At 58.8% G+C, this 21910-nt stretch overlaps 2 protein-coding genes across 2 annotated transcripts; both read right to left on the bottom strand.

The window, feature by feature from the left end:
• Positions 1 to 6277: 6277 nt before the first annotated feature.
• LOC140001463 (protein maestro-like) lies at positions 6278 to 8993 on the bottom strand. The gene is made up of 8 exons (XM_072033069.1): positions 8969 to 8993; positions 8660 to 8771; positions 8323 to 8466; positions 7920 to 8102; positions 7624 to 7776; positions 7011 to 7133; positions 6684 to 6786; positions 6278 to 6381 (listed from the first exon to the last, which is right to left on the bottom strand). The coding sequence occupies exons 1-8, from the start codon at positions 8983 to 8985 to the stop codon at positions 6293 to 6295; spliced, it is 924 nt and encodes a 307-aa protein (XP_071889170.1). The 5' UTR covers positions 8986 to 8993; the 3' UTR covers positions 6278 to 6292.
• Positions 8994 to 9009: 16 nt separating this feature from the next.
• LOC140001400 (maestro heat-like repeat-containing protein family member 2B) lies at positions 9010 to 20434 on the bottom strand (the record flags this gene model as incomplete). The annotated part of the gene is made up of 32 exons (XM_072033024.1): positions 20297 to 20434; positions 19991 to 20115; positions 19534 to 19656; positions 18770 to 18935; positions 18464 to 18562; positions 17983 to 18134; positions 17562 to 17705; positions 17116 to 17208; positions 16764 to 16833; positions 16557 to 16670; positions 16397 to 16470; positions 16020 to 16139; positions 15771 to 15878; positions 15413 to 15575; positions 15108 to 15290; positions 14669 to 14721; positions 14351 to 14458; positions 13955 to 14074; positions 13693 to 13815; positions 13432 to 13587; positions 13071 to 13193; positions 12804 to 12883; positions 12468 to 12606; positions 12291 to 12383; positions 11822 to 11926; positions 11499 to 11622; positions 11035 to 11147; positions 10793 to 10945; positions 10408 to 10562; positions 10073 to 10235; positions 9606 to 9793; positions 9010 to 9106 (listed from the first exon to the last, which is right to left on the bottom strand). Coding segments are annotated over exons 1-32 (3852 nt in total), but the record flags the coding sequence as incomplete, so codon positions are not given.
• Between the last annotated feature and the right edge of the window lie 1476 nt (positions 20435 to 21910).

Genomic DNA, 21910 nt, shown 5'->3' with positions numbered 1-21910 from the left:
CTGCGCCCCAGCGACTCTGCGCCCCAGCGACTCTGCGCCCCAGCGACTCTGCGCCCCAGCGACTCTGCGCCCCAGCGACTCTGCGCCCCAGCGACTCTGCGCCCCAGCGACTCTGCGCCCCAGCGACTCTGCGCCCCAGCGACTCTGCGCCCCAGCGACTCTGCGCCCCAGCGACTCTGCGCCCCAGCGACTCTGCGCCCCAGCGACTCTGCGCCCCAGCGACTCTGCGCCCCAGCGACTCTGCGCCCCAGCGACTCTGCGCCCCAGCGACTCTGCGCCCCAGCGACTCTGCGCCCCAGCGACTCTGCGCCCCAGCGACTCTGCGCCCCAGCGACTCTGCGCCCCAGCGACTCTGCGCCCCAGCGACTCTGCGCCCCAGCGACTCTGCGCCCCAGCGACTCTGCGCCCCAGCGACTCTGCGCCCCAGCGACTCTGCGCCCCAGCGACTCTGCGCCCCAGCGACTCTGCGCCCCAGCGACTCTGCGCCCCAGCGACTCTGCGCCCCAGCGACTCTGCGCCCCAGCGACTCTGCGCCCCAGCGACTCTGCGCCCCAGCGACTCTGCGCCCCAGCGACTCTGCGCCCCAGCGACTCTGCGCCCCAGCGACTCTGCGCCCCAGCGACTCTGCGCCCCAGCGACTCTGCGCCCCAGCGACTCTGCGCCCCAGCGACTCTGCGCCCCAGCGACTCTGCGCCCCAGCGACTCTGCGCCCCAGCGACTCTGCGCCCCAGCGACTCTGCGCCCCAGCGACTCTGCGCCCCAGCGACTCTGCGCCCCAGCGACTCTGCGCCCCAGCGACTCTGCGCCCCAGCGACTCTGCGCCCCAGCGACTCTGCGCCCCAGCGACTCTGCGCCCCAGCGACTCTGCGCCCCAGCGACTCTGCGCCCCAGCGACTCTGCGCCCCAGCGACTCTGCGCCCCAGCGACTCTGCGCCCCAGCGACTCTGCGCCCCAGCGACTCTGCGCCCCAGCTCCAGATATCCATCATTGTCTGTTTCTACTGACCACAATGCAAATTCTGCGTTCACATTAATGGAGCTTTTTTACACAGCCTGTTTTTCAATCTTCCAAATACTTAAGAACATTCTTCTAAGTCAGGCTTACCTGTGTGCACTTGGGTGTAGGAGGCCTTTTTTTTCCCCCCCCAGTGCTTTGAATGGGGCCTAGAACCCACGTAAGGAATTTCACGGAAAACAGACAAGGTGAAGGAAGTACTCAAACTCCTCAACAGTAACAACCACAGAACCCAGGAACACTTACCTGTAGTCTTCTGAACTCGAGTCACTTCCAAAGTGCTTCGCTGTGAAATAGTGCCACCAGCGTTTTACTGAAGAAGGTGCCACCAATGTAACTAGCTCACAGAGACGCTAAAACTATTGCACAGAGAGGGCAGAAAACATGAAGGAAAAGCAGCCTACTGGGGAACGCTGAGCCCAATTCACCACAAGAGCAAAATACCCCAGGCAACCTAACCCTCAGTCTCTCCTGGGGGAGGCAATTCCCCCCACACCTCCTCAGGCTTCCTATATAGCAAAGGTCAAATGACCCACACCTGGCCGGTTTCACTTAACAAGGGTGGAACCAAGAGACCTTGTGGAATAAGCTCGTCTACCTGGCTTCAAAGTTTTAAGGTCAATTGCTCCTTATCACTAGTAGAAATAACCTGACAAGGGGCTTAGTGGTTAGAGTTGACCTAATGAATTAACTACAAAAAGTGCACAAGGGTCATATTTCTGTTAGTCATTCTGTGAGGAACATTAGTACAGAGCCTGTTAAAAAAATAAATACAAATAAACAAAAGATATGAATAAAAAAGAAAATGACCTTAAAGGCAAACTTGCCATCATAGATTTTCATCTGTCTAGTCATGACAGATAAAGAATTTAGCAATCAGAATTCTTTTTCTTGATATTAATGTTATTTAAATTTTCTTTTCTGAGATCCCTTCTTTATGCAGGACTTTTCTAAATCTAGCCCCATGACCTCTGACTGCACTATTCATAGAATATCCCGAGTTGGAAGGGACCCTTAAGGATCATCAAGTCCAACTCCTGGCACCGCACAGGTCTACCCAAAAGTTTAGACCACGTGACTACGTGCACAGTCCAATCGCTTCTTAAATTCAGACGGGCTTGGTGCAGTGACTGGTTCCCTGGGGAGCCTGTTCCAGCGTGCAACCACCCTCCTCTCGGTGAAGAACCTCTTCCTGACGTCCAGCCTAAACCTTCCCTGCCTCAGCTTAACACCATTCCCGTGGGTCCTATCACTGGTGATTACAGAGAATAGGTCAGCACCTGCCTCTGCACTCCCCCTCGCGAGGAAGTTGTACGCTGCAATGAGGTCCCCCCTCAGCCTCCCCTTCTCCAGGCTGAACAGGCCCAGTGACCTCAGCCGCTCCTCATACGGCTTCCCCTCTAGGCCCTTCACCATCTTTGTCGCCCTCCTCTGGACGCTCTCCAGCAGTTTACTGTCCTTTTTGTACTGTGGTGCCCAGAACTGCACGCAGTACTCGAAGTGAGGCCGCACCAGCGCAGAGTAGAGCGGGACAATCGCTTCCCTTGATCGACTAGCAATGCTGTGCTTGATGCACCCCAGGATACGGTTGGCCCTCCTGGCTGCCAGGGCACACTGCTGGCTCATGTTCAACTTGCTGTCAACCACCGCCCCCGGATCCCTCTGTGCGGGGCTGCTCTTCGGCATCTCGTCACCCAGTCTGTACGTATAGCCAGGGTGGCCCCGTCCCAGGTGCAGGACCCGGCACTTGCTCTTGTTAATCTTCATGAGGTTGGTGATCGCCCAGCTCTCCAATCTGCCCAGATCTCTCTGCAAGGCCTTTCCACCCTCAGCCCCTCAGCTGAGTCTACAACTCCTCCAAGTTTGGTGCCATCAGCAAACTCGCTCAAAACACCTTCTAGTCCTACATCTAAATCGTTTATAAAAACATTGAAGAGGACTGGCCCTAAAATGGAGCCTTGAGGGTCCCCACTAGTGACCATGTGCCAGCCTGGTGTGGCCCCATTTACCACAAGCCCTTGAGCCCTGCCTGTCAGCCAATTGCTCACCCATCGCATGATGTTTTTGTTAGGTTGTATGCTGGACATTTTGTCCAGTAGGATCCCACGGGAAACCATGTCAAAAGCTTTGCTCAGGTCCAAAAAGATCACGTCAGCTGGTTTCCCTTGATCGACCAGATGGGTGATCTTATCATAAAAGGAATTCAGATTTGTTAGACAGGACCTACCCCTCATGAACCCGTGTTGGCTGGGACCAATGACTGCATTGTCCCCCAGGTGCGCTTCAAGAACTTCAAGGATCATCTTCTCCATAATTTTACCAGGTGCTGATGTGAGACTAACAGGCCTGTAGTTGCCACGGTCTATTTTCTTGCCCTTCTTGAAAATTGGTACGACATTTGCCAGCTTCCAGTCCACTGGGACCTCTCCAGATTCACAAGACCGTTGAAAAATAATTGAGAGAGGTCCCGCGATGGCGTCAGCCAGCTCCTTAAGCACCCTGGGATGAATCCCATCTGGACCCACAGACTTGTATAGATCCAGGTAGAGCAGCAAATCCCGCACACGTTCAGGGTCGGTTGGGAGTTTATCGTTCCCACCGTCATGGTCCTCCAGCTCAGGGCACCCGGGGTGTATTTACTTCGGCTGCATAGAAGCTATCACACATAAATGCCAGGATCGAGATCCTCACTCCCTATTCAGGTCAAGGACTGGGCTGCAAGTTTTGGCTTTAATTTGGTTACCTGCCTACATTGCTGTTTCCTGGCAGGTCATGGGAAGAAGATTAGCTGGCTTGCGGCAGCTTACATACACGTGGCTTTTAGGCCGCAGTCAAAGCGTTCCTCTAGATCTGGAAGTTTGAAGATGGTTGGAAAAGCCATCTGAGTGGTTAGAAAGCTGCCTGGCAGAGAAGGACCTGTGGCTAGTCGACTCAATATGAGCCAGCAGTGTGCTCAGGTGCCCAAGAAGGCCAACAGCATCCTGACTCGTATAAGAAACAGCGTGGCCAGCAGGACTAAGGAATTTAAGAAGAGATTGGACTGTGCACTTAGTCACATGGTCTGAACTTTTGGGTAGACCGGTGCGGTGTCAAGAGTTGGACTTGATGATCCTTAAGGGTCCCTTCCAACTCAGGATATTCTATGATTCTATGAAGCGATTGTCCCCCTGTACTCGGCTCTGGTGAGGCCGCAGCCCAAGTACTGTGTTCAGTTCTGGGCCCCTCGCTACAAGAAGGATATTGAGGGGCTCCAGTGAGTCCAGGGAAGGGCAACAAAGCTGGTGAGGGATCTGGAGAACAAGTCCTACGAGGAACGGCTGAGGGAGCTGGGATTTTTCGGTCTGGAGAAAAGGAGGCTCAGGGGCGACCTTATCGCACTCTACAGATACCTTAAAGGAGGCTGTAGCGAGGTGGGGGTTGGTCTATTCTCATATGTGCCTGGTGATAGGCTGAGGGGGAATGGGCTAAAGTTGCATCAGGGGAGGTTTAGGATGGGTGTCAGGAAGAACTTCTTCACCAAAAGGCTTGTTAGGCATTGGAATGGGCTGCCCAGGGGAGTGGTTGAGTCACCATCCCTGGAGGTCTTTAAAAGATGTTTAGGTGTAGAGCTTAGGGCTACGGCTTAGTGGAGGACTTGTTAGTGTTACACCAGAGGTTGGACTACGTGATCTTGGAGGTCTCTTCCAACCTAGAAATTCTGTGATTCTGTGGTTCCCAGCCTGTCTCTAAAGATAGTTGTTTAGTGCTAAAATGTGAGTTTCCTTTCTGGTACGTGACCATCCTAGTCTTAAGATTTCCAGTACTCAGTCGTGTACCCCAGACTCCCGTGTTTTGAGAGGGATTGTACTCCCCTTACCTAATATGGGAATCCTGTTTTTGTGCCTCAAGTGTCAATGGTGTAAGGCACTTAGAAATCATTGCGGATTGTGGTTGTTGTCAATTGCCACGTAAATTAAGGCCATGCAAGTACCTTCTACTCTTTCATCTTCCCTTTCATTTGTTGTCAGGTTACTACTCAATATTACACCTTTGGTGAGAAGTCCTAAAAAAAACAACATTACATCTTAATGTTAACAACTCTTGTTTTATATTCGACGATATATTTATATTCTTGTTTATATTCGAAATATATTTATTATTATTTATTATTTTTTTAATGAAACAATAAATACTTGATGATTTCTATTTGTTGTCAATATATTTCACTTTGTGTTAGAGAATACTATTTCTACAGAATTGTCTATGCTGCCTTACTAGAGGAAAAATTTAGCCCAGTTTACTGGAAGTCACTTGAGATTGACACCAAGATATAACCTGAACGTGTTTTTTGAAACTGTACTTGACATATTGTAGTAACTATTTCTCAGTGGAATAAAATCTGGAGCATTTGGTATAGTCCTGTAGAAGAGGGACTGAATTGCTGGTGACTTCAGATAACTACATTAATCATAAGGCTTAGACATGCTGGTCATAGGACTCTGTTAAAATTAGGTTGCAAGAAAGAAAATTGCGTGAGACTGCCGCTTGGGGGGAGGAGGTGGAAGAGGGTGGATGGCATTTTGGGTTTCTTTCCTTTGTTTCTCGCTTCTCTAGCTTGTTAGGAGTAGGCAATGAATGTGACTGTCTCCCTACTCTGTTTGGCCTGTCACGATCATTGCTGAGCAATCTCCCCGTCCTTATCTCAACCCTCAAGCCCTTTGCATCCTCTTTTCTCCCTGTTCCTCTTGGAGGAGGGGGAGTGAGAGAGCGGTTGTGGTGGAGCTCAGCTGCCCACCCGAGTAAAACCATCCCAGAAGCACATGTTGAGAACTGCTTTGGAGAGCAGTTTTCCAAAGATGCCCAAGATGAGTTCCTGGAAGGTGCAAAGGGTGCAAAGGGCTCTTCAGTGAAACCTGGGGGAAAAAGGTAAGATCCAGGTTACAGTAGTATACGTCCTCTACGCTCCTCACGAAATGGACACGTTGGGAACAGGAGTGGCAAGCAGTTTCTTTTTAAGGGAAGAAACCAATTTGGAGGGGCGACGTTTGCTTTCTCCCGTTTGCCAGCAGCCTCTCCTGATCGCGGTGACGTTTGCTGGATAACCCTGGGAGGCCTCATGGTGAGGTCCACCAGCTCCTTCAGAACCCATTTGTGCATCCTGCCAGGCTTTTCCCCACAGGCCCCAACGTGCCCCCCTGGCCCTACGAAAAAGACCCTTTGTCCGCAGAGGGGAGGCCACGTTGAGTTGGATTTCCCCAAGGACACAGCGAGCGCTGAGACCACGTACATGTACAGAGTTTTATTGTCCACAGGGTGCCACGGCCACAGAGGGCCTTGTCTGCCTTCTCCACACTTGGGCGTCCTCAGTGCTGCTCGGGCCCTGGAAAGCTGCAACAAGACAGACAGAGCTGTGAGCAGCCAGCCCAGGCAGCTGTGCCCCCTGCCACCCTGGAGCTGCTCTCCAGATTCTCCAGATCACTCCCCGATGGTTGCTCAAGCTTTTGAAGGAACTCGGAGGCAGGTTGCAAGGAAAAGCCCTGCGTCCCTGTCTACCCCATCTTCAGCCCATGGGACACAGCACGGTGTCTGCCCTGTTCTGCAAAGGCAGGGCCCGGAGGAAAGAGAAAGCAGAGGCCCCTACAGCTCTCTGGTCAGGAAAGGGAGCGGTAAGTTCCAGTGCGGGCTCTCACCAAGGATTTCGAAGGTCGATGGGTGCAGCCTCTGCCCGTTCTCTAGGCAGCCTCTCCTGGCTACGGTACGGAGCCTCTCCAACTTTGAGGGGGCGTATCTGGCCTAGGGCAAGACAGGAAGGCACAAGTTCACGGGGGTCCAAAAAGATGCCTTCTGTTGCCCCTCAGCCAGCTGGGGCAGGGGGAAGGGGAGAGGCAGTGGGTGGCCAGGAGGGATGGCCATGGCCCAGTCCTGGCCAGCCCCACGTGCATCACCGTGCACTCCCCTGAGGGAGCCCGGGCAGGGCCGCAGGGCCCTGACGTCTCGCTGGAGCACAGCTTCCTTACCAGGTGAGTGCAGAGCGCATCCTGCAGCTCTTGTGCACCCAGCCTCTTGCACAGAGAGATGATCTCCCGTGGCCGCCTCAGCCCCATAAATGGAACACAGAGCCTGAAGGTGATCTTGCACATCTGAAGAGGAGAGTTGTGCCGTCATTCCTCCTCCAGCAGCGTGTCTGGGACCTGCCCAGGGAGCTCAGCCAGCCATGTGCTGCTGAGCTCCAGCTGGCGGGGGGCTGCCCGAGGGGCACTCGCTGGCAGGGGAACGCACTGGCGGCAGCAGAGGGGACCTGCTCCATCCCTTCGGCCGGCACCCAACCCAGTCCTGATGCCTGGTGGCCGAATCCGTGGGCTTGCTCCCCACTGCCTGCTCCCAGGGGAGCACCAGCTCCGGGAGGCAAAGGCAGGCACGAAGGCGCGTGGCCAGCAAAAGGGCCCAGAGGCCTGAGATGCTCGCTGGTAAGACTGCCCTGGGCAGCACAGCGCAAGGCTCGCTGGCACACTTTTAGGGGGGATCTGCAGAGACGCCCGGCAGCCGCTGAGCAGGCAGCAGTGGCAGAACGCCTCGGCCCTGGCCACGCAGCTTTCTGGGGCTTTGGGAGCAAGCTGCAAGGGCACTTACGCTGGCAACTGCCAAGTCGGGATCCCGGAGGTGCAGGAAAAGGCTGACCCATGTTTCTGCCACTTCTCTGGCAAAGAACAACCCCTTGGTCGAGGCTGAGGAGGCCAGGACTGAATAGAGGCGCAAGGCCGAGTAGCGAAGGTACTCTTCTTCCTGCAAGCAGAAAGCCGTTTGTCAGCTGGGTAACGAGGCCGAAGCAGGCACTCAGCCAGCAGAGGCCATCCAGGTGGCGCGTGCAGGCCCCTGCCCACCCCACGCTTCTCAGAGCAGCGGCAGCAAGAGCTGGCTTCACTCACAGACTCGAAGAACATCTTGGTGGACCTGGCGATGTCTTCAAAGGCCGATCCCAAGTTCACCACCTGCAGCACCCTCACAAGCTCAGCTAGCGCCAGCATGCTTTCTGCAACCACCTCGGGACGGGCAGTGCCCGCCAGGCTCTGTTGCAGCACCCGGACAACTCGTCTCCTGCACTTCCGCACCTGCAAAGCCAAAGACGTGCACAGACTTTTTGACTCTGACATTTGGCACCCAATTTGCCCTCGGCAGCCCTGCTGGCATGAGGGAAAGGAGCGCGGCCTTAGGAAGGAGCCCTGCTTTTGCCTTTGCCGCTCTGTCCAGGCCCTTGAAGCAGCTCTCCCCTGGGGTCTTGCTAGGGAGGGGAATATCCCTGCAGTCAGAGCGCAGGGAAATCCGTCTCACCTCCATGGGCACGCTGCCGGCTGCGTTGCCCAGAGCTCTCGCTGCCAGCTGCCTGATGGTGCTGCTTCGGTGGTATGCTTTCTCAGCCAAGACACGCAGAGTCTTCAGGACGTTCCTCTTCTCAAGAGGCGGCTCCTTCATCAGCTGCAACAGAGCAACACAGCCACGAGAGTCAGGACACAACCTCAGCCCAGGCACAGCACACAAGCAGGCTTCGCACAAAGGAGTCTCGATGGGGGCGCTTGCTTCTCATCTCTCCCCACAGCAAGAGGCAGCCCAAGCAGCAACCTCTTTCAGAAAAGCCCTGGGGAGCCCCCCTGCCCTCCTACTGCCTCACCTCAGCAAAGAAAGCCATGGCCGTCAGCTGCAGGTTTGCTGACGGGTAGCACAGCCACTGGGAGAAGATCTCAATCAGCTCCCGGGAGATGAGCTGGGCACGGAGCAGGACACTGCACAAAGAGCACAAGGGGCAACGCCCGGTCAAGTGGGAAGGCTGCAGGCTGCCACCGCGGACTTCCCCTCCTCCAGCACAGGCGCTGCTCTGCCCTGCACAGAGCTCCCCGAGCATGCAGGAACGGGCCCCGGCAGCCGTTCCCCTGGGCGCAGCCACCGAGAGGAAGGCGAGATGCTGCCCTGGGGCTCTCACCTCGTCAGGAGGCACATGCCCTCAGCATAAGTGCAGGGGCTCTCCAGCAGCGCCGACATTTTCTGCCTCCAGAATGGCGTCAGCCAGCTCTTCTCAGCGCATTTGGTCAGCACTGACAGGAGAGTTTCGCAGAAAGGCCTGGGAAAGAGCAAGAGCCAGAGAAGTCTCAGATCAGAGCAGTGTTCCGCAGGGGAAGACTTAGCAGAGCAAGAACGCTCAGCAGCTTTACAAGCTGGTTTTTCACTCCTCCCAAGCTCCAGCGAGGGAGGGAGAGGCAAAGAAGCGCAGAGGCAACGCTCTGTAGCCACCAAGTCTGTGGCAAAAGCTGGCCAGAAAAGCAACTGTGTGGCAAGGTGCCCTGTTGTGTTGTGTTGTGTTGTGTTGTGTTGTGTTGTGTTGTGTTGTGTTGTGTTGTGTTGTGTTGTGGGGGAACTGATCTGAGCACTCGAACCTCCCCAGTGAGGCAGCACCGCCTGAGTGCAATGCTTGGTACACCCTGACAGGCCGGGAATTACACCGGCAGAGCCTCCACAGCTGCCCGTGGCCAGAGCTGGGCCACAAAGCAGGACAGGAAACACACACCCATGCTTGGCTAGGCCATTCAAGCCCCCCTTGCCCTGCTCCTCCTGCCCCTGACCTGCACACGTTGCCCTCTTGCCGCTGATCCTCAGCGTGCCCTCTCCAGGGGCTGAGGGGCGCAAACAGCATCTCTTCCCCCAGTGCCTTGCTGAGCTGCAGCAGGAGCCCAGGGAGGAGGGAGGGAAGCAAGCTCTGGACCCCCTCTTTGGACTGCACGGACACCATTTCGGAGATGGCACGGGTGACCTGCAGGGAAATGAGAGCACCCGACAAGCACCCGTTAAACAAGAGCTTTGCCACCAGCCCCAGCCCGCTGGCTGCCTGGGGCACTTCTACTGCCTGCACGCCCCGTCTCCGGGACAGCCTTGCAGCCTGGGAGCAGCGGCTGTCCTGGCCGTCCCCAACTGCTACCGCTGAGACACTGCAGCAGTGTCCTGGCAGTGTCCAGAGACGCTTGCAAAGGGCACCCAACGCCTTGCCCTCAGATTGGCAGTGGGGGAGCAGGCACAAAGCCTCTGAACGTACAGTCAAGGACTCCGCAGAAGGCTGCTGGGCGTGCAGCCTGCCACTGGACGAGCTGGGCTGGGAGCTGTCGTCTCCCACTCTCCTCAGCTTCCTCGCTAAGCGCTTCAGCACACTGAGGCCAATGCTGTCTCTTCCCAGAGTCCTCCACAGCTCCAGTGTGTTTCTGCCAAGAGATGTGCAACCATGAGCCCGTATGCTCTGTTCCCAGTGGTACAAGCACACCTCTGACATTTGGCTGGAGGACAAGGAGCTGCTGCTTCCCTTGGATCGCCCGAGGGGAGGGGAGGCAAGCTACGGCTCTCTGAGCCCAGCAGGAAAGGGAGGAGCGCATGTACCTGTCCATAGGCACAAACTGCTCGAGGATGACATTCATCGTGAGCCTCTCGTGATGGCGGGCCAGGATCAGCACCGCATGGTGCACGAAGGACATGAACGAGGGCTCCCGCATGGACTCTGTGCAGCTGTGCAGGGTGGAGAGGATTCCTCGCACCTGAAAGAAGCAGGGGAGAAAGAACGTCTTGGCACGGGAACATGGACGTTCAGCCCATGAGCCACGCCTGCTCCCTTGCCATGCTTTCACGCTCGAAGGCGAAATTTCACCCCTAGCACCCTGCCCGAGCCCTGACTCTGCCCCGAGAGCTTCTTTAGCACACAACCGGCAAGATGTGTGGTGCGACAGCCAAAGCGAGAAAGTCCAAGGCATGGAAAAAGGTCTCTTACGTCTGGACCAATGTCCTTTCCCCATGTTTCCAGAAAGGTGAGCATCCAGCTGCCTGCAGCACGCACGCGGCTTCCTCTGGCATGCCGGAAGGGCTCCTGGATGGCATTCATGAAGTCTCCAGCCTGTTCTTTGGGGACGTTTTTGCAAACCATCTGGAAAGATGCAAGAACCAGGAGAGATCGAGAGCCTGGCTCCGCTCCAGCTCTTCAGAACATCAGGCAAGCTTGAGGGCACTCCTTACCTCTGCGATGTGGATGGAGGTCTGGAGCTGCTGAGAGGCGTCGCTGCGAGCACTCAGCCCCTCACACAAGCTCGCAGGGTCGTCTGTCTGCAACAGCCTGTTCGTGGCCTTGGCTGGAACGAGCACGGGGAGAAAAGGGGAGTCCCACTTAGGGCACCTTCCCAGCCTTTGCTGAAGGCCAGGGGAGTCAGTCTTGAACTCGCTGCAGCGGGATGGCTCTTGCCAGGTTCTGAGTGCCCCCAGCTGCAGGAAACGCTGCTGGCAGGTGGCACTGGGTGGCCCTCTGCCAGGATCCCTCCCCAGGTGGCTGGGGAGGTGGAGGACGAACAGGCTGGGGACAGGACAGCAGCCGAGCACCGTGCCTCTCCTTTCCCTCCTGGCGGCAGGGCCCAGCCCCCGCGGGGGATCCCGCTAGGGCCAGGCGGGGCAGAGGGCCGGCAGGCGCCTGCTCTACTCACACTCACCTTGGATGTGGAGAAGGGAGCTGAGGCAGGCAGCGGCCAGCTGGCGGGAGCTGCTTGTGGGCTCACAGGTCAGAGGCCCCAGCAATCCCGCCAAGGCGCCAAACGGCAGGTAGGCACCTCTTGTCTGCAGAGGCGAGAGGAAGAACAAGGGCTGCAGGTGGCCCCAGCACTCCCTTGCGTCTCCCACCCGCGCCCTGCTCAGGCCAGGACTGGGCAGAGTGGGGCTGGGCACTGGGGGACCCGACAGCCCGTGCACAGCTGGGCAGAGCTGCCCTGCCAGGCCCCCTTGCAGCTGGGAGCACACGCTGGGCATCCTTCCTCACCTGAAAAGCCACTCCATCTCTGCAGTCCTCCAGCAGCTGGGTGCAGACCTGCAGGGCCCTCTTGCACACCCACGGCTTGTCCGAGGAGAGCCAGAACCACAGCACCTGGGGCAGAGCAGCTCTGGCTGCCAAGGGGCATCTTTCCCTTCCCGCCATCCCTTTCCATTTCCCTCCCTTCCTGGCACTTGCCCTGAGGGCCTGCCCTGCGGCACTGCCCCACTCTCTTCAGACGCACCTGCTCCCACCCAGGAGCTTTTCCCTGCAGCCAGCTCCCTGCTGCAGCCAGCTCCCTGCTGCAGCCAGCCAGGGACTGCCTCTTGGCTTCCCCCGTGCAGGGCCCACTTCTTGGCCTCCCCGAGCTCACAGTCACCTGGCATGGCAGCAGGAGGTTCCTGCTCCTCTGCTAATTCCCCAGGGGCCCCACTGCTGACAGGAGGGACGCTTGCCCCAGCACCCCATGGATACTCACCTCGGCGATGTCTACAAAGTGGACAGGGCTTGGCTTTGTCTTCAGCAGGACTGCCATGAGCCGGCCCAGAGCCTTCGTGGCCATGTGCAGGGACTGAAAGCGCAGGAGAGGGACGGAGATGCAGGATCACGGCTGCTGCCAGCACACAGCTTGTGCTGGGAAGGGACAGTAAGTTACCTGGAGCTGCAGTACTGCCTGCTCTGCGTTCCTGATCTTCCCAAGCTGCTCAGCCGCTGAGGGAAGTGGCAGGATGGCCCGGCAGCAGTCAGACAGCAGGCTGCAAATTTCCTTGCTGCTGAACGAGATCTCCAGCTTGCTGGCAAGGGGAAACAAACAAAGAGGAGTTAGTTCCTAGCGCTCTCCAGAGAGGGTCACGTGGCATCTGGGCTTGTCCTCATCGACAGCCCCAAATGCAAGCAGCCTAGGCTGTGGCAGGGAGTGCTGCTCTTTGGGAGCTCCCCAACAGGAGGAACGTCATCCCGCCTCACAGCCCCCGCAGCTCCTCACTCTTACCTCCACTGCTCCAGGGCCAGAATCACCTTCAGGTGCAGGGACGCTGCCGGGAAGTCCCAGAGAGTCGTCTTCATCAAGTTCTGCAAGAGAAAGTTGCCAAGTGGGCATTGGGCACAGGAGAGCTCTCACACCCTGCCCGGGGACGGGCACTCCTGCCAGACACTGGCTGCAGCGCTCAGGAGCTCCCACGCAGCTGAGGGAGACCTTCCTGCCTCCTGGCATGGCCCCAAACTCCCCTGCAAGACAGCCCTGGCTCTGGGCACTCACCTGCAGGATCAGCAGCAGCTTGTGCTTCAGGACAGGATGGAAGCTGCCCAAGTTCCCCACAGCTTGGATGGCACAGCCGACCTCAAGGATGCTCTGCGCCACAGCAAGATTGGTCTGCAAGTTCTGGGGCCCAGGAGAGAAGAAGAAAACCCTTGGAACTGGAGGAAGGGCCACAGGCTGCGAGAGGAACATGTGCACACGGGGGAAATCTAGGGGAAGGGCTTGCATCTTCCTGCTGGGACAAACCATTCCTCGGGGGACCTTTGGAAAGAGACGGCCCGGCTCAGGATGCCCTAGCACGGAGGGCTTGGAGCTGGGATTGCACCCAGCAGCCCTGCCCCTGCACGCCCCGAGCTCTCACCTGGCTGCTGGAGATGGAGAGCAGCAGGATGTTGCCCGCGATGTCTGCCTCCACGTGGGCGAGCAGTTGTTCCTTGGAGGCACGCAGTGCCATGCTGCTGTGGGCGAGCATGACAGCACTGCAAGTGGCCTCAGCTCTCCTGCTGGCCTGGGTCGTCTGCGTTGCAAGAGATGCTGTGAGACGTCCGCCCCATGGCCCCCCACAGCCCACGATGAAAAGCAGGTGGAAGACAGCCAGGGAGGGAAACCCCAAATGCCTCACCTTCCTGCGTCTGGAAACCCTCAAGCCCCGGCCACTGCACGAGGTGGCAGCAAATGCTGTCAGTGTCTCCAAGACCAGGCCGAAGTGGCTGTCGGCGGCTTGGCAGACGAGAGAAATGATTCCCTGCAACAAGAGACCGAGGGACATTCGGCACGGGCCCAGCCGTTCAGTCATGGCCAGCCACAGTGGCGGGCAGCGATGAGGAGCCTGGAGCAGGGCCGGGAGAAGCCCCTTCCCCCAGGGACAGAGCAGGGAAGCTCACCTGGGCCTCAGATGGCTCCTCCGGTTGTGCTCTTGTCAGATGCTGCAGCAGGTTCTCTTGGACGTGTGGCAGTTCCTGACAAGCTGCCAGCGTCGTCCCAAGAGCCTTGTACAGGAAAGCCTGCAAGGGAACAAGCCGAGCCCGAGATGCAGCAACAGCCTGGCGTGCTGCAACGGGGCCAGCGCACGGGGAGCAGCCGAGCCCGGACGCAGGGATGGGCTTTCGCCAGCCCCGCTCAGCACGAGAGGAGGGAAAGGCCGCGGGGGGCAAGGGCCGGGGAAGCAGCGCAGACAGCCCTCGTGGGCAGAGCACCGCCTGCAGCCCCAGCCCCAGCCCCGCACGTGGGCGGGGGCCCCGTGGCTGCGCTGCCAGGGGAGAGCCGGGCAGGGAACCGACCTTCTCCCCAGAGCTGCTGGGAGAGCTGTCCAGCCACTGGCTCAGCGCACAGCTCAGGCGCTTGATCCAGGCGTCGTCCCCGATGGTTTCCAGGGATGCCCTCAGGAACTGCAGGAGAGAACAGGAGAGGAAGCGAATGCTTCTTGGCCTTTGACAAGCAGGAAGAGGCAGTGCCAAGGCACACGGCCATGCCAGAGTGGCCTTCCACGAGAGCTGTGGCCCGTGTGAGAAAGGAGAGACTCCTCTAGGAGGAGGAGTGGGGCGCCTGGGAAACACCCCTGCCACCTCTAGATGCTACGCCTCCCAGGGCTGCAGTACCTGAAGCAGACGGCGCTCCCACTCAGCAGCGTCTGGGATGTTCCCCTTTCCTCCTAGAAAGAAGACAAAAACCTCGCTTGGGACCAAGCCACAGAAGAAGAGCTGCTGCAAAGCTGGCCTGGCCCAGGGAAGCTGGTGGCTGCACCCGCTCCAGAGGCAGCCGTCCGTCCCTCCCCACGAGCACCGCCCCAGCAGGGCCATGGAGGTGCCACCAGGACCAGCACGCTGTCCAAGGGGATGGGAAGGGCCCCATCCATGTGCCGCGACGAATGGATCGCTGTGGGACTGCTCCCCCCAGCTTCAGTGCTGGCTCCCGGGCAGGGAAACAAAACGGCAGCAGAACAAGCTCTGGGCACCAGGCGGGGATTCCCCTTAGCCATGCTGGGAAGCTGACTTGCCATGCCCTCCCTCCCTCTCCCCCTCCCCAGCAGCACTTTACCTTGGAGGTACTGCAGCAGCAGGGGAATCTCGCTGTTCCACGTGGCCCCCACAGCTGCGTGGATCCTGCTGTGGAGGCTCTGCATCAGCAGCAAGGCAGCAGCTTGGAGTTTGCTGCCCGCAAAAGGAGACCCCGCCACCACCAGCAGGCGAGCCAGCAAGTTGTGCGGAGTCAGCGTCGTCTCTGCGGGGAGAAAGAAATGCTGGGTGAGATGCCGAGCCACACCGTGCCCTGCCACGCTGCCGTCCCTGCAGGACGCAGACCCCGAGGTCAGCAGAGCTCCTTGGGGGAGTTGCTACTCCTACCTTGCAAGCAGGCGTTGAGGACATCGGGATCCAGCTCGTGATGCTCATGCCCTGCTGTCAGCTCATTGCTCTCAGCCAGGGCGCGCAGACAGCGCGAGAGGGGGATCAGCATGCCCGTGTACTTGGCTGGCATCACATAGATCAGCAGCCTCGGCCACAGGAGCTGTAGGCAATGAGACAATTCAGCCCGTCAGCATTTCTGCCTCAGCTCAGAGATGGGGAGGACGGTGTGCATCTCCCTGAGCACTTCCAAGCATGCTGGGGGGGAGCTTTCAGGTGTGCAAAGGGGACTAGGAACAAATGGCCTGAAGAGAGGAGAGGAGCAGCAGCAGCAGCAGCAGGACAGAGGAGGACTTACTTTGGCCATCCCTCTCACAGAGATGTCCAGGGACCCCAGGACGTCCATGCACAGCCCTTGGAGACCTCCTTCTTCCTGGGCTTCCTGGGCAGACAGGAGTCCTGCAGCCTGCAAGACAACATTGGGAACCCCCTGCCCCGCTTGCTCTCAGTTCCTGCCCCAGAAGGCTCAGGCGTGGCCCCAGCAGGCTCCCATGCCAGCCTCCTGGCAGCAGATCTCCCCAGGGAAGATGTTGCACGCTGTCCTTACCCTTCTGCTCGAGCTCTGGCTGAACTCGCTGAAGATGTAGCCCACAACGTCCCACGCTGAGCAGCTCTGGGCATTGGCACTGAGCAGCTCCCTGATGAAGTGCAGAAGTGCCCTCCTCACCTGCCAGGGGTCAAGTGTGCTTAGCACAGGGACACCGGGACCTGCCCATGCTGGCAGCGGCATCACCTCTGGCCGTCAGCCCTCCCTCCGCTAAACACGAAGGAGCGGGGAAATGGCTGCCTGGGTCCGAGCCCTTCTAGTCCAGCCTTGCCAGGCTCTGCCTCTGCCCTGAGGGAAAAGGTTTCTCTCCCACCCCGGCCCCAACCCCGACCCCGACCCCGACCCCGACGGCACAGTCCCTTCCCAAAGCAGCTCACCCGGATGCTGGGGTCCCTGCACACACGCTTGACAGCCTCCACCACCTGGGGCAGCTTCTCTGCAATCGCGGGCTCTGCAAGAGGTCCAGTGAGGCATGCGTGGAGGCACAGCCCAGAGGGCGGAAGAGAGCCCTCCAAGCCCTGACCCCGCAGTACTGACCGTCACAGCGTGCCAGAGCACCGAGCAGACCCAGGGCTGCCACGCGCACGGCCTCCCTCTCGTGGCCCAGCTGGGACTCCAGGAACAGGATCGTCTCCTCTGGGCAGATCCGAGCTGTGGGGAGGAAATCCCATCCTGCATTAGCAAGCAGCTTTGGGAGAGAGCTGCCGGGACACCACGGGGCATCGCCACAGCTCCTCTCCTTACCTTGCAGCAGGATGCACTGGCTCAGCTCTGCCTTCTGCTCCTGGCTGTGCTCTGTGCTGTCGGCAGTGAGCTGTGGGAACAAGGTGGGAACATGGTGGAGCAAGTCCCAGCAGCACTGAGAGGGCCCGAAAAGAAACGGCGCTGCCAGCTCTCATCTCCCTGGGCACTGGTGGCAAGAGGACCCCCAGCCAAAACCCAGCCCACCCCACAGCGTCCCCAGGGACACACGCACAGGTCTGGAGCACCCAGCAGCCAAGGCTGAGCAGCATTCAAAGACTCGGGGCTCTGGAGTCCTCCCGAGACTCAGCCAAGAGGGAATTGCTGTGGCTGTGTGGCTGCAGGCTCCCCTTACCTTGCTGTACACGACACTGCTGATGGCAAGACACTTGCCCTTGGGGACGGGGATCTGAGCTTGCTCCAGGGCCTCCAGGAAAGAAAGGAGGCTCTGCAAGAGAACAGGAGAGGAAGAAAGGGCCGAAGCCATGTCAAGCCACTTGCGAATGGAGCAACTGTCACAGCAACACAGCTCCCCGTGCAAACAGCCCCCAGGGAGGTGGGGGCAAAGCCTCCCATCTCCCAGAGGTGGGCCCCACTGCCTCTTGGCTCCCTCCTGGCCCCAACACGCTTGCTCTTCCCTTGCCTGAAGAGCCGAGGGAGCCTCGCATCTCCACGGACCTCCCTGTTGCACGTTTCTCTAAGGGGAGCTCCCTGGCTCCTCCCTGCATGCCACAGATCCCTGAGCCCTCGTGCCACTTGCACAGACCCCACGGCCGTGCCAGGCCCTGCGCCACACCTCACCTTGGTCACCCTGGAGGTGTCTTGGACAGTCCGGTAGTGGTGCAGGAGCCAGAGGAGCTGCTCCCAGACATGCTCCCGGTGCTCCTCCTTGTGCAGGAGGACACGCATCAAGGGAGTCATGGCCCCGATGACAGCTTGCTTGTCCTGGAGAGGAAGCAGGGAGGCCCAGCGTCAAAGGCTGAAGGTCTGCCCTGCCCACAGAGCAGAAGGGCAGGGCAGAGAGGTTTTCCCCACCCCTCACCCCCCCGCCCTGCCTGCCCAAATGCCCTGGGCTTCAGCTGCTTCCCCGCAGGGAGCCCCCAGCCCCAGGCACAGAGCCAGGCTGGGGCCTTCTGCAGCCAGCCCGCTGGGCACAGACAGAGGCACAGGCACAGGGGACATCCCTGCTGCCGTCCCCAGCTGGGAAAGCAGCACTTCTCACCTCTTCCTCCTGACAGTCCAGCAAGGTGCTTGCCACAGAGCACAACACCTGGGAAAGGCTTTCGTAGAGCTGCTCCTTCTGCGTAGCAGGCAAGGAGCATCCTTTCCAGGTGCAGATGTAAACGTTGACCGCTTTGGCCCACTGCTCCAGAGCTGCACCAAGAGAAGAGAAAAAGGAGCCTGGAGCAGGGAAGGGAGCGGCACCCCCCGCCAGCCTGCTGGAAGCCCAATTTTTGCCCATCAGGGCACACGAACCCGGTAGGAAAGCCCAGGAAGGGGACCCAGGAGTTCCCGGGCACCTTCACCTCCAGCCCACAGAAACCTTCAGCCACCCTTTCCAGGCGCCCCCAACGCTTTGGGATGGCCCAGGGCTGGCAGCAGCGTGGGCTCAGGCCTGCCATGCCCGCTCTGAGACCAGAGCGAGGTGCCAGGGGCTGCCCTGCCCCTGCCCCTGCCCCTGCCCCTCCCCGGGGTCCACTCACCACCGCAGGCAGCACGCAGGATCCGGCCGCTCCCTAACTGGCCCAGCACGGTGCGCAGCCCCAACAGCACCACGCGCATGAAGGGGATGCACTGCAGGGCTGTGAAGAGAACGGAGAGTGGCCACAGTCAGAGCCCCCAGCCGGCACTGGCAGCGAGGGAGGAGGCGCTGCAGCCACGGTGCCCCCCAGCTCAGCACAGCTTGCGTGGAGAGGGGAAGGATCCCTTTCTATCCCAGCTCTCCCAGCCTGGCCCAAAGCGGGCGGGGAGGGGAGGGATGGAGGGAGGATGGCGGTGCTGGAGCGTACCGTTGGTGCTGAGGAGTTTGCCCACAGTGATGAGCACGAACTCCTTGGAGATTTGCCCTGGGGCATTCAGCTGGGCCAGCAGCTCGGCTAGCACGAAGCTGAAGTGGGAGCGGGCCAGAGCCACCAGGACGTCACTGGCAGCCACCTTCGTGTCTTCCGTCACGCCCTGCAAAAGAGGCTCAGGTGAATTGCCCCCCGGGAGACAGGCTGCGTGAGGCACTTGGACGGGCTGAACAGCTGCAGGTGCCGGAGCACTGGCACAGAGACACTGTGGGGGCTCCTCCTTGGAGATCTTCAGAAGCCGCCTGGACACGGTCTTGGGCAGCCTGCTCTGGGTGGCCCTGCTGGAGCAGGGCTTGGAGCAGGTGGACCCAGAGGGCCCTGCCAGCCTCAGCCATCCTGCGATCCCCTGATCTGCGAGGCAGCCAGCCCCGGCTACGAGGCTTCAGCTCGAATGGGCTTTGTGTGCTGGAGGCACTGGGGAGATGGCCCCTGCTCCCCCACAACACCCCTTGGGGACAGCTGTGCCTGGGGCTGGGCGGCTGCCACCTCTGCTCCCCTGGGGAAGGAAGGTGAGCAGCTCCCCAGCTGTTGCTCCCCGCCTAGCCCGGCAGGCTTCTCCCCAGCCGCTTGATCGAGGTCAGGGCCACTGGGGAGCCTCTGTGGGGCCCCAAGGCCAGAAAAACCTGTCTGTGTGCTCCGCATTGCCCTCCAATAAATGCCTGGCAGGCTGCTCCCCTGGCCTTCCAAGAGCACCATCTCACCTGGCCAGCTGTCAGGTCCCAGGACACCTCTGCTAGCAGCCGGTTGACGACACCGCACTGCAGGCAGCTGTCATCTCCCCACAAGACGCTCTCCAGCTCGCAGTAAGTCTGCGCTCTGTCGCCCTGGGGACAGAGCACCATAGGGATCAGTTGCACTTGCTTTGCTCCTCCTGCCAGCGCGCCGCCAGCTGCCCGCCCTCGCTCTGCAGAGCCTAGGGATGTGCTGCTGGGGCTGGGAAGCTGCAATAGGGACACAAAGCCCCTGGCCTCTGGGCTTGGGCAGCCAGGGGACCTTGAGATGGGGCCCGGGCAAATGACTGCTCCTTGAGAAGCTCCAGGCTGGGCACTGCCCTGTGCCGGGGCTTCTGGACGAGAAAACCAGGAGGGCAGAGGTGCCGCCAGGCACAGGCTCCCCCTGCTCCCCCCGCTGCATCATGGTGGGGAGCCCCCAGCTCACCTCCTCGTCTTGCAGGCGCTCCAGCAAAGTCGCAACAGTGCCAGAGGTCGGGGCCGCTTCAGGGACAGGCCCTGGCACCCTGCCTCTGCCCTGGCGACGGCTCCGTCTGGGCCAGCAGCCCACACCTGGAAGGAAGGAAAGAACGGAGCAGGTGGCATCGGTGCTGCTGGCCGCAGGGGGCTGGAGCTGGTAGGGACGAGGATCTTGGCCAGCTGGGAGAGAAATCTCCGCAGGAGACGCAGCCCCGAGCAGCCTGCTGGCAAGGGTCCTGCTTCAGCCCCCAACCTCCCTCCCGCTGCCCCTCACCGCTAAGGGCTCTCAGCCTCTCCATCGCAGCAGGATGTCCCCAGATAGACACAACGCTCTCTCTGGGTCCTCCTCCTACCGGCCCCACAAGCAACTGGGCCACAGCTGGCACGCACGGCAGAGGGATGTAGGGGGGATACACTGTGACCTCAGCACCAGGGCCTGTTACCACACAGAGGGCCGTCCCTAGCTCATGGCTGAAGTAGACTTGAGGAGGAAACTTCGGCACTGAAATCCATCCTGGCAAACCTACCGTATCTTGGTCTGGTTGTCCCTTTCACCACTTCTCCCCTGGGCTCATAGAATCACAGAACGTCCTGAGCTGGAAGAGACCCAAGAGGATCGCTGAGGCCAACTCCTGAGTCTCCAAAGTGTTATAAATGAGGTCTCAACTCAATCTGAATTTTGGAATGTTTATAAAACAAATATTTCTAAAAGGTAGAAAAGCTATAAAAGGTATAAAAGGCAAGTAAACAGCGCTGGGTGTGCGGGGAGTCTACGCTCCACCAACACGCACACACAAACATCAATTTTCTAAATATACAGCACATTGCTTTACATACTAAACCCAAGGATGCCTCTACATACGCACAACCAGGAAAGGTAACAAAGAATTCTTGAAGTCCCATGCCTTAACAGTCTCCATCTTCCATTCCTTTTCTTGATTACATACAAGTCTCCATTTTCCATTCCTTTTGAACAATATGTCTGGCTTTAAGTTGTCAAGCAACTCGGTCTTCAGGCCTTCTGTATCCCGTCGTTCTTCCCAGATCGAAGAAAAGCATATCCATCTCCTTTTCAAGGCCAATAGGCCTGGGTCAAAAGGCACGTCCAGGTCAGCAGGGGGTGTAACAGCAAAAGCCTTCGATGGCTGTAACAGCAGAGGGGCCCATGGCGTAGCAGAAGGATCAGTAAAGGAGCCCGCAGCTCCCTCACTGTCTGGCAAACCACACGTTTCTGACTGTGGTCCCACAGGGCTCTTTAAGGCCTCAGATATTGCTCACCAGGTGCTGAGCAGTCCCACCGCAACCTTGTGGTTTTTAGTAGCAGAGTCCCACACTTTGACCTCAATTTGGTCCCATATTTCGGGCTCCTAAACTGTCCGGTTGTCAATAAGGAGAATAAGTTGCAAGATTACCAGGACAGTCTTTGTTTCTAAGGACGTACATGTATGATTCCCCACAATGTGCAGCTGCTTACCAGCGAGGGGCAGCTGTGTGCACGGGGCCGCTTCTCTCAGCTCGAGCTTCTTCTGAGCACCGGTGCTCCCATTTCCAGCGACTTTCTGTGCGAGCTTCTCTGAGCGGTTTGCTGACTTTGGCTGAAGCTATCTTCCTGGGGCGATCAATGTCCCTGTTCCCGTCCTGCTCTCCGTTCTGCTAGCCTGTTCCTTTTCATTCCTTCTTTCTACTTCTTTATTGATGACATAACTTCATTATATTGTGCTGCCATTTTTTTATTTTGAGGGCAGGCTCCCCTCTTATACCCTTCTCCCCACAGCAGTCCTTTTCAACTTTTCATTGGTCAAACAACTTTGCATATAACAGCAACAGCAAACACCCAGAAACTTCCATGCCTTAACGGCTGGAGAAGAAGGAACCCGAGACTGCATGG

Source organism: Anas platyrhynchos, chromosome 1 (assembly GCF_047663525.1).
Source record: "Anas platyrhynchos isolate ZD024472 breed Pekin duck chromosome 1, IASCAAS_PekinDuck_T2T, whole genome shotgun sequence".
Taxonomy (NCBI): Eukaryota; Metazoa; Chordata; class Aves; order Anseriformes; family Anatidae; genus Anas; species Anas platyrhynchos.
Note: the sequence above shows the minus strand (reverse complement) of the source record. Positions and strands in the feature narration are given on the sequence as shown.